This window comes from Glycine soja, chromosome 8 (genome assembly GCF_004193775.1).
Source record: "Glycine soja cultivar W05 chromosome 8, ASM419377v2, whole genome shotgun sequence".
Lineage (NCBI taxonomy): Eukaryota > Viridiplantae > Streptophyta > Magnoliopsida > Fabales > Fabaceae > Glycine > Glycine soja.
In genome coordinates, this window is record NC_041009.1 from 6,428,467 (window position 1) to 6,440,532 (window position 12,066).

A 12,066-nucleotide genomic window follows, 5' to 3' on the forward strand; every position below is an offset into this window, starting at 1 on the left:
TCCCGATGATGAAATTATTAAAATTTTATTAATTACTTGTTAATTTTTTTTTATAATTTTTACATAATTTAATATTCTTTTCTTGATAATTTTTGTAGACAAATACGCTACAAATACAAGCAGTTAAAAATAAGTGTGTAAAAATCATTTTTTAAAATAAGATTTTCAATATAATTTTTTTTACAATTTTTTTTACAAATGTGAATCGGGGACGGGGTAGGGGATAGGGGATATCTGATACCTGACAGGTACGAGGATGAAGTAACAAACTTTAACCCGTCGAGTATCGGAGATGCATACGGATATATGTATATGTCGGGAAGTCGGGATCGAGAACTGTGGAAGCAATATCAGTCTCTACCCCATTGTCATGTATACTGTCACATGAGTTTGTCGAGAGTATAAAAGAATAAGTCAGTAAAATAGTTATTAGTTAATTAGCATATGTTAACTTATTATCTAAAAGAAAATAAAGCTCTTAGAAATGGTAAACAGTAAATTATCACCTATTTGTATAATTGTATCACTTCCAACATAAACTATACAGTTTAGATATTTAGTTGTAGTAAATTTCATTCTCTCTTGCTCAATGATGACTGAAGCTCAATTTTTTTTCTTCTCTTTTTCGATCACTGCTGGTGCCTTTATTCTACTTCAGATTTAATGTAAAAAATTAACTGATTTTGGTATCAAATCGGCAGTGTATCATAACAAGAGAACCCCTTTCCCAAGTATATTCAGGGAGAATGTAATGACTATTTTGAAAGGAAAAAAAAGGATTTTAAAAGATCCGTAAGAAAGTAATGATTTTTATGATTTTTTTAAAATTATAATTAAGATTTTCTACTTCAGATTTTAATGAATTTATAAAATTTAAAAAGACATTATAAATTTTTAAGATTTTATATATCAAATTATCTTATACAAGAAATCTCAAACTTGTTACATAACAAATCAATTTTTCCTCATATATTTACAAGTATAATAGACTAATTTTTCTTCAATCATAAATCGTGTTAATTGTATAAAAATCATATATCATGTTTGTCATTAGTATGAATATTTGTAGTCATTCCCATAGTAACAATCCCACCAAACAAAAATACATGTTTAACAATTATTTCAAACCTCATTTATATTTATCCACTTATACATGACTAGTCAATTTCTTACGTTCATTAAAATTATATATTTCTCGTGTTTATATATATTTACATAATTAAGATGCTCCAAATTTAAAGAATTTAAAAAATCTCTTATTTTATACAGTCTAGAATATGTTGTCCATTGGTTGAAAAAGTAATTTTTTTTTATAAAAGTCTATTGTCAACAAAAAGATAAGAGGTTATGTGCGATGAGAAAAGAAAAACATGACAATTTGCATGAAAAGAAAAAAAAATGTCATGAAATCTCAACGATTTGAGTTAGATTGTTTAATTGTATTTTTTACTCAACAGACTCATGAAATTCATCCAAGGAAAGAATTCATCAAAATTTATATACTTTTGAATATCAAAAAACTTTTTTAAGTTGTAAAATTTTTTAATTGAATACCAACAAATTTTATTGATTTTCTTAAAAAAATATAATAATCTTGATTGAATATCTTAAGATTTATTTCTATTATTTGAAAACCTTGTTTGAATGCCTCAATTTTTTAAAAAAATATTTTCAAATTCTAATTAAATAAACCCTCCTCAAAAATTAAAAACAAAAATGTTGCGCAAGGATTTTTTATTTTTCTTTAACTTGTATCAAAATAACTATTCAGAAAATTTAATGCCGTGTATATATGGCATTGTTTCTGCTTTTAAAAGTTCCAATCTTACACACCTTATACGTTTTTTTAGGCGACCTTATAAGTTATTATATGGAGAGAAAAAAGAATGTATGCCAAATCTTTGAAAATAATGCCACTGTAATGATTACCATTATTATTCCAACTTTGTCCGACTCGTTAGAATTATTGATTGATAATAGATGTTCAATGGTCTGCCACAACAACGACTTGGTTCTAAGAATAGACCAACGTTATTCACGTATAGTAAGCTTATAGTAATTGGATATTTTTAAAATATATTCAATTATTAAAAATAATAATTAATTTATGTATAGTTTTTAAAATATATATTTAAAATAAAAATTTCAAATTAAAATATATACGTAATTAAATTATAAAAATTACTCACTATTTTTTTAAACAAAAGGAATGACATGTGTATTTTTTAATAAGAGTTTAATAGGTATATATTCTCTGTGTAAAATTTATATTATATCAATTAATTAAAAATGAATTTTAGACTGATTTTTGTGGTAATTATTGTCAAAATTAATAAATTTAACATACATGATGATTGTAATAAATTAATAATTATTGGTGCATATAGTATTTACTCTCTTAATATATATAGGACAACAAGAATAAACATGATGAAAAAAATCATCTTGTTTCAGTTAAAAAAAATCCTTGTTTCACCTCAATTTTAACAAAAAAACACATTTTTAATTTTCTTTTTTAATACAACGGCGACAATGAAGATTCAACCTAATTCCTTGTGCATCTAGCCCAACCCTCCAACCACTAGTTTAGGGGATTAGTTGGTTTGATTTAGTATGCAAATAGAAAGAGACAAATTAAAATATTGGATACTTAAGAAAGCTTTCAGGAAAAAAAGAAGAAGAACGCTTTGATATAGTAGTCATAAAAAAGTAATTAATGTAGTTATTAGAATATTATAGTAATATCTTAGATATAAAATTAAAAATTGATAATCAATTATTTTAAAGTTAAAAAAATTACTCAACAAAAAATTATTTAAAAAAAATTAATTGTATTATTTAACCCATAAGTAATATATGTAAGATTTATTAAAAGCTATAAAATGTATTTCGGGACCTTAGGTGTGTGGATGTCATAGGCTATATTTGTCTCAATTGCTAAGGCCTTACACAACCTTACGTTTGATCCATGATGTAGGTAGGGTTGAGTACTCATTTTTCATGCCCAAAGACTCAAAGAGATAGGTGGTAATTCAGCAAGGTGGGGTCACAGCCGGGGGAGAATGGAGGATCTTGTTTTGTTACTTGTGTGATGTGTCGTCTAATTAAGAGAATAATTTATTCTCAAATAAATATATTTTAATTTAATTGAGTTTACCCCCAATATTTAGTTTATAAAAGTTACAAGTTGCTTATCTTTAGTACGTGAGCATATATTTTTGTATAATTTAGTTTTTAAAAATATGAAATTATCCCATTTTTAAGAACTAAATTACAGAAACAAATATTTTTTTTTCTTTTTTATTTTAAGTGCGATTTTTCCTAATAGTATCTTACTCTTATCACAAATTATGTAAAATAGTTTTATATTTTTATTCAAGTATTATCGTTAAAATGATTTTGCAAAAATTATAATCTTATTATATATTATATTTTACTATTAGATAACGGTATAAAATTATTTTATTTTATAATACATGACTTTTTTCTTCTCATCCATTTTTTAAAAGTCAAAGATTAACAACTTACCACTTACAAAGAGTTTAAATGCAGAGTATTATTCCTTTTAAGTGTTATATAATCCCTGTTTTATATACCCCTAGAAGCCAGAAATAAAAGTTTTCGGGTACAACCTGGGCACTCGAAGCATTTGCCCATTGGAATTAATTTGGATGCATTGAGTCAAACTTTTAACCAAGACATCACTGATCTAAGCAACACTATATGTGAGGTTAGCACAAACTAAAGAAGAAACAGTGCAAAATTTTGTTTAAATTATTAAAGTATCGCAAAAAATGTGAAATGAACTATTTTGCTTGAAAAATAATGGTATGAATAAGGTTTTTTAGAAACACTTATAAGAAAATAAAATAATAAGAAGAAAAAATTTCTTTATAAGTTAAAACTAATTTATGTATAAGTTAAAAATGATCTTTTAAAAAAATATTTTAAATTTTTTTATAAATTAGTTTATGCATTAATTAATTTTAGGTTATGAAAAGAACTTATTTATTTTTTTTCTTTTTGTTTTTCTAGAGAAGTACCTTCGAATAAGTTTATGTTTATATATACATACGCATAGCACAGTCAGTATGTTCCTGCCAAATATAATGTCTTTATTGCTGTAAAAAAATTTATTTCGATAAATTAGTTTATTGCTGTAAAAAAATTTATTTCGATAATCTCATGTGGACCGAATAACGACCTTAATACAGATCAATGTACTGAGGAGAAACACATTGTCTGTTTGTTGTTTTGGTCAAAAGTGAAACAGAATGTCTCTGGCGCTATATCTTGTAAGTGTCAACTTTAATTTAAGGGAATTAAGTGCTAACTTTTAAAAAATATTACTTTTAAATATTGGTCTCGGCCTAATTCTTTTTTTCTTCTTCTTCTTAAGGAAAAAAAAATGAACATTGCAAAAGCCAACCTATAAAAGAGAGGTTTATATTATTTTGCAAAAGATGGTTCCATCATTACTTTTATTGGTCATGGGCGTTTTTCTGGTGAAATTTAGCCATGTTCAATAATCATTAGACTTTGTTAAGTGGATGTTGGTGTCTTGTTATTCTACTCCGTCATGACGATACCAAGGTATGACATTTTGAAAGAAACCTTTATAATATATATTTTTACATGTTTTATTATTAAATAAATCATATATATTTCTCATAAAATAAAAAGCGAGTTTGAATTATTTCATAAGACTTAGTTTTTCAAAATTTCATATTGAAAGGTGAAGGAATTAATCTCCATCTCTCCGTGTGTGTAAAAGTAAGTTAAAAGGAGCAAATTATCATATGCTTTGCTTAATTATATATTTGCTTTTATAATTTTGCATTAGACCTTCGTTTGGCTAAAATGTTTTTCTGTTGATTTTTTAAAAAATAAACCAAATAAATAAACATGTTATGTTTGAGATGTCTAAGATTAACTCTGAGTTTGACTTTGATTGAAGTTTGAGTTGTATAGGTTGTGGCCTTTTCTTCGATGTGGCTAAGTTATCGTGAAGATGAGTTGAATACATGTAAAAGCATTTCAACGCTCATGTGATTAACAATTTTGACAATGATAAATGATAAATGATAGATGCATAGCTGATACTGTAATGTTGATTATACTTACAATGTTTGAGATGGACTAAACTACTTTGGCACAGGACACAAAGCTTACATAAAACAAAGCTTGTTTATTTTAAGATAGGATGCTTTTAGTTTACTTAGGTTATATTTTCCTTTGTTTAAGTGAATTATCTTGTATTTAGGTGTATTACAGTTGTACTTATGTATGCAGCTTAATCAATTTAATCATTATGAAATGAGATTATTTCAGTTTAATTAATGATATTAAATTTGAATTTAGATATATAACTATATTAAATATTTAAAATAAAATTTTTATTGAACATGATAATTATATTTGACTTAAATATAATTACTTTAGACACACCTGTCATTCTTGAAATATATTTTATCATGACAATCAATGTAATTCATAATTTTCTTAAAATATATTTATTGCTTTAAAAGGGGAGTAATTTGAGACAAAAAAAAGTACATGATAAATGGATTGTGAAAAAACAAAAATAAAATAATCCAAATTATATAATAATAAGATAAAAACAGCATATTTTTAAATAATATTTATGTTGTGTGAGTTGATCCTTATTGAAGTCTAATTACTCATGGCATAATCCGGAAAAGAAAAAGTGAATTATATGATTGTATTGTGTCCCAACAGTTGTTAGCTTCCTCTGCTCTTTTTTCTTCTGTGTCCTTTCTCCCTCCCTCCCACAGGTTAATAACTATCTGTGTACAAAACTAAAAACAACTAAGACTATTTGGCAGCATATATAAATTATTTTAAACTAGATTAGACAATCAATCACCTTGCTTATTTTGGATTGAACCTGAACAAATCGAAGCAAACAAATAATTGAAGTAAAGAATACAATGACTAGCTACCAACAAAGTCAAGCGCAATTGGTAGATGTTGGGTTCCTGAAATATGCTGACAGGAATTCAATTCTCTGACTGTATTATTTGTGTGTATGGAGAAGATTTTGTTGGAAGAGATAAATCCAATTTCAGCGATCTCTATGTTTCGAGAGTTAGTTGCATGATTTTTAACTATGAGAATATCTTATTTTCAGAAAAGAAAATAAGATCCAGTGGCCATAGATTGATGATGTCTCTTAACTTTATCTACTTTATTACCTTTAAAAAATGTCGGTTGCAGGTCCTCAAGTCAAGTGCATTCATAGGATTTTGACCTCTTTGTTTCACAATTTCAACTCGCCCATGACATGGTACGCAAATGTCAAGCAACCCCACGTTTGAAATTGAGAAAAATATACGTCCCAAGTTTTCCATTTTATATTCTTCTTAGTTCTTAATGCTTCCAATATTTACATTCAACTAATTAGTATATTCATATTGCACATCTCATCCCTTTGTAAAGCTTCTTTATACAAAAAGTATATCAAGTCCTTCACCACACTTTTAAAAGCTCCCTTAGCCATCCCAAAAAATAATCATATCCTAAAGCATCATTGGCTTCAAAACTCATAGAGAGAGAAAGAAGGTGAGAGAGCTTAAGGGTAGCCATTTGTTGGTTTTATTTTCCATCTTGTTGGGTTGGGAGAATGCATATCCTTTGCAAACCAATTTACATTGTTGTGGCTTCATTTTATGCTTCTGTTCTTCTATTCAGTCACTGCATGGCCTATGAGGAGGAACATCACTCTAGTAGTCACAAAAGCACTAATAACAAAATTTACAAGGTATACCAATTTCTTTGTAGTTTTCTGTATAATTTTTTCATGTTCATCTGCTTCTTAGTCAGAAATGTTCCTTACTATTTAAGCAGTCAGAAAAGATAACTACCTAATTTTATCTCTCTTTCATTTTCTTGTGTAATAAACTAATGAAATATTTGATTATCACAAATTAAGGACTAGGAAACATGAATTGTATAAATAACTACTACCTTTTAATGTATAAGGTAAATCAGCAGAAGACATCTGATATTGCAGTACATGGATTGCTCCTGTGGGCTTCAACCGGGTTTTTAATGCCTCTTGGCATACTTATCATCAGAGGATCCATTAAAGCAGAACCTGGATCCAGAAGGAGTATAGTTCTCTTCTATCTCCATGTTGGTTTTCAGGTCGTATATCTCTTCTATTTGTTCTAGTAAAAATTATGTATACTTTAGCATGCACATTATATACATATGTCAAGAGGTATAGTAGCATGAGTGAAGCTAATTAATCTTGACCCTTTTACCTTATGTGAATAGTCAAGATTGGTTTTACTCACATCAAATTTTGACCATAAGATTGATTTGATATTACTCATCTCATCTCTCACGTTACCACTTAGCAGTTAATTCATCTCCTATAAAATTTACTATCACTTATAAAAAGTTGTTAAAAGTATAAGTTTGTTAATACTCACATCTAGTGTCAATGGATACTGACATAACATTCATTATGCTGAACCGTTGATTACTATGTTGTTAGAAACTTAAAAAGTAGGAGTAGTGGTAATCTACGTAAGTAGACTCTAGTCTAGAGTATAGGATGTTTCTTGAAAGTTACATCATGTCATCATTAAGTTTTGATCTTTGTTTTACAACATAATCATAACTTCCTTTAACTTTAGTAGTGGAGTGTACAAAACTTTTCCTGAGGATCTATTTTCTTTTCGACCACAGGTTGTTAACTTGTTTTGATTAACCACAATATCATGATTATCATTTGAACTTAACTAAGTAGGAGTTATTATAAATTTAAAGTAGCATTGAATTTTCTGTTCTTTGGAAGGCTGTATGTACCTGACTTACTACTGCCTTTCTACCTTATTGTTGCCAGCGCTTTTTCTTATGAATTTCTCCCCCTTTTAGACCACAGGTTTTATATCTTTTGATGCAGTATATATGATTTTTTGCCTTTCTACTTTCACTGTGCACAATCTAACATTTCATCTAACAGATGCTTTCAGTGCTTCTTGCCACAGTTGGAGCTGCTATGTCCCTGAAGAAGTTTGAGAATTCATTTGATAACAGCCATCAAAAACTAGGCCTAGCACTTTATGGTGCTATATTGGTGCAAGGCTTGATTGGATTTTTCAGACCACACAGGTTCATTAATTCATCAATACTTTCACTAAGTTTTACAAATCTGCTAATTAATCCAAACCATACAACAAACTTTGTCCATTATTAGCAGCACCCAATTTCTATGTATTTCTGAATGTATTTTAATTTGCACTTGATGTATGATGCTTTATACTTGTTTTAATCTTAATTAATGTTCTATAGTTTCTAATTGAATTTTCAGGGGAAAGAAGGAGAGAAGTTATTGGTACTTACTACATTGGATACTAGGGACAATAGTTTCTCTTGTGGGGATCATCAATATTTACACTGGATTAAAAGCCTACCATAAGAGAACCTTAAAAAGCACAACACTTTGGACTATCCTTTTCACTGTGGAAGTCTCTTTCATTGGATTAGTTTACCTCTTGCAAGACAAATTGGAATATATGAAAAAGCAAGGAGTGATTATTGGAAGTGAGTCGTCAATTGTGTCATCTAACCAAGATATTCCTCAAAGCCAAACCCAAAAGGAGTTGTTGCCAGTTGCATGTGGAAGAAAGAGAAATGCACTTGAGAATTTGTTTGATTAATCTCTGTCTTTAGATTACATTTTTTAGAGCTTGTTTTCACTTTAGTTTTTGGTGCCTGCACTTTATGCAAGTGGGAGGTGGATTTTATGAAAGGTTGGTTGATAGAGTGCATTCATCAAAAGGTGAAGTTTGATTGTGTATGTTATTTCTTTTCATTTCTTTTTTTTTATGCTTATTCTTTCACATGTATTACGAATATTATAAGTGTGCGTGTGGATACTGACCACAGAATGTATAGACAATTGTGGGAGCAGTTTGTGAATTTTAAATTTCCATTGAAAATTAAGTATGATTTTGGAATATATTACAATGTATGTATTGATGCATGTCTTTAGGGGGTGACAATCGCAATACTTCAAACGAAAGCCTATATATGTAGGTGTTGTTTATCTACTTCCTTCACATATTCACGACTTATAGCAATCATGAATACTTTCATCTGAAGCAGCCTATAATATTATACCAGCGCTTAAATTAATGATGATTCAGAGGGGCTATCCTATTCTATTTATCTATTTAAGAATAAGAAAGATAGATTGGTTATTTACTTATTTTATGCAGAAAATACAACAATATGGAAAGCAAAACATGTCAATTTACCTCTGAAGCTTGTCCCTTTTTTGTTTCGTATCTATAAACAATTTTATGGCAAAGGAAATTAAAAGTTAAATCCAAAAGGGTAGTCTTACAAAAGGTTCACGAACCAAGATATCAATGTCTCAATTTCTTTTTTGTTACTACGGGTAACATGGTAGAGGTAAATCAATTTTACGCATTAATTTTTATGAAAAGTTTGTAATGCACTTTTGTCTGTGCTTGAGCCTTGAACTATTAAAATTAATTATTAATATACATATTTCCTTGGAAAAATCAAACTTCTCATCATTCTCTTGTGGTTATAACTTGTTTTGAGCATTCACACATTCGAGCTTGTTCCATAAAAAGCAAAATAAGAAAAATAATGGTAGGCACAACGGCCAACTATGAAATTGTTGAGAAACACAAAGATGGGTGTCCATGTTACAGTGCATAGTTATTTATCGAACCTTCAATGATACGATATCCTAAGCCACCGTCCAGTTTTGTTACCCCTAACAAGTGTCCCCCTCTTACACCTGCCCTTTTAATCATTCCAAATTTCTAATCCTCAGCTCATTTATATGATTTTGTTTTTCCTATTTCTACCTTTAGATAATGTTCAAACGGTTAAAGGGTGCATGTGATGTTGAAACTTGAAACATAATCAATAAATATAATTGTATGAACTGTAACAAACATCAAGCGGGGATAGCTCAGTTGGGAGAGCGTCAGACTGAAGATCTGAAGGTCGCGTGTTCGATCCACGCTCACCGCAATGTTTAGTTTTTTTATACCATTTATCATAATTGCTAAGCTTGCTCCCGTTAATGACTTGTCAGCATTATATAAACATTAAAATGTAAAATCATTTCCAAAATTATTAGTTATTTAATTACATATTTAATCGTTTTTAATTTTTATTATAACCACTTTTAAAAGTTAGATTTAAGATAAATTTACAGTATAAAAATATTTATAGTGATGATACATAAAAATTCAACTCTTGTTTTTTTATATCATCATTTTATTTATTTTTATTCTTTTTGAGGGGTTAATTTAATAAAGAAAAATTAAGAATTTATTTGGAATTTAGATCGAATCCTTCCTTGACTATTGACGAAAAGAAAATTTAATGTATAAAATAAAAAAGGAACATTAAAAATTCAAATAACGATAATTAATGGTTATTAATATATTATCTTTAATTTTATTTTATTTTATTTTATTGCTAACCACCAACCTAAATATAAATTTTTCTCGCATTTCTATTTTTCCTCTTTTCATAAACTTGCATGATAAAAGTTCATTTATATTCTAGTTTTTAAGAAATTTCATTCAGAAAGCTAAGAACAAATTGTTGAGACAATCATGGGTTTTACAAATTGACCCGTAATGAATCTAATTTAAGTTTAGATTCGGAAAAGACATGCCTTTTATAAAATTATCGAAGACTATTTTTTTAACCACTTTTTTTGTAACTGCAAAAGATTATATTAATAAAAGGATTAAGTTTGCAAAAGTTGTGCAAACCAACCCAAGCAGTACAAAAGGGTCTACACTTGTTCCAGGGTTAGTAACTGGTTCTAGACTAATGAAAAGCACAGATGAAGCACACCCTTCAACTAACACACCTGTCCATAACACATAGATAAGCCCCTAGCAATTAGAGTTTTTGGACTTTCCAATGATACTATAAGGTATTTTTAATTTTTGATCGGACTTAGTTATATTTATGAGAATTAAACTCAAGTCATTCTTAAAAAATTTAGAGTATTTATATACTGTTCACTAATAAAGAAAATTTGAGAATAAAAATTCAACTCACAACTATAATTTTTTTCATTGATTAAAAATGATAGAATAGAAAGACATTCCCAATATTATCAGACATGACATCAATGTCACGTTGAATCTATTAACAAATTCACTTAGAAGATTATTATACAAAGTGAAACAATAAGTAATTATATCCAATTATAATTACTCAATTAGTCTCTACACATCAATAGATCTCTCAAGAATAGTAATCCACCAAGTGAAAAAAGTGATATAAAAAAATTGAATCTATACCCATAAAAACTAAAAATTCATTTCAAACCCTTAACAATTATATATATATATATATATATATATATATATATATATATTGTACTATACTTCTTTTCTCTCTTTTATACTACACTTTCAAGTTCCAAATACTTTTACACGAATCATTGTTAATGTTTTTATTTTCTTATTCTGCCCTAGTTTTTTAAAAAGGGATAAAATCTTAACACTTCCTTTATTTTAATATTTAATTTAATAATTTTAACATATAAAAATATAAAATCATGCAATTGGTGGGTGAGATTTATCCAATCGGACACTATAATCTTTATAACCGGAGAGGATGTATGTTCTTTAATGAAATAATATCTTCAAAAGACACATGTCACCTTTTGAATAATTTTGTTTCCCGTCCAATCTTATACTTTATTTTTTTAACTGTTACCAACTTTTTGTTATAATTTTGGAACCTAAAATCCTGAACTAATATTGTTTCTTTAATTTTTGTAAAATATTTTTTAGATAAGTTTAGAAAAGAATAAAATTAAATAATAATATATTAATAAAGTCGAGTATGAATATGGTTGGTTGGTATTTTATTTCATAATAAAAAAAAAGATTACGAGCGTTAGAAAATCTTAAAAATAATAGAAAATATGTCAGAAGTGGGATTTGAACCCACGCCTTCTCACGAAGACCAGAACTTGAGTCTGGCGCCTTAGACCACTCGGCCATCCTGACTTGTTTGATA

The 12,066-nt window shown here is 28.0% G+C and overlaps 1 protein-coding gene and 2 non-coding genes across 5 annotated transcripts; 2 read left to right on the plus strand and 1 right to left on the minus strand.

Moving 5' to 3' along the window:
* Positions 1 to 6,201: 6,201 nt before the first annotated feature.
* Positions 6,202 to 9,000, plus strand: LOC114423867 (cytochrome b561 domain-containing protein At4g18260-like). Of its 3 annotated transcripts, none has more exons than XM_028390770.1 (5): positions 6,202 to 6,307; positions 6,712 to 6,781; positions 7,003 to 7,167; positions 7,994 to 8,142; positions 8,342 to 9,000. In XM_028390770.1, exons 1-5 carry the CDS (start codon positions 6,225 to 6,227, stop codon positions 8,688 to 8,690), a joined length of 816 nt encoding a protein of 271 aa, XP_028246571.1. In that variant the 5' UTR covers positions 6,202 to 6,224; the 3' UTR covers positions 8,691 to 9,000. The 3 variants fall into 3 exon arrangements, with proteins under 3 accessions (XP_028246571.1, XP_028246572.1, XP_028246573.1); XM_028390772.1 differs by lacking the exon at positions 6,202 to 6,307 and adding an exon at positions 6,388 to 6,582; XM_028390771.1 differs by lacking the exon at positions 6,202 to 6,307 and having other exon boundaries at positions 6,387 to 6,781.
* A 971-nt stretch (positions 9,001 to 9,971) lies between these two features.
* On the plus strand, positions 9,972 to 10,044 carry TRNAF-GAA. Its single transcript has one exon. It is a non-coding gene; the product is annotated as a tRNA-Phe (tRNA).
* Positions 10,045 to 11,972: 1,928 nt separating this feature from the next.
* Positions 11,973 to 12,056, minus strand: TRNAL-CAA. The gene has a single exon. It is a non-coding gene; the product is annotated as a tRNA-Leu (tRNA).
* Positions 12,057 to 12,066: the final 10 nt, after the last annotated feature.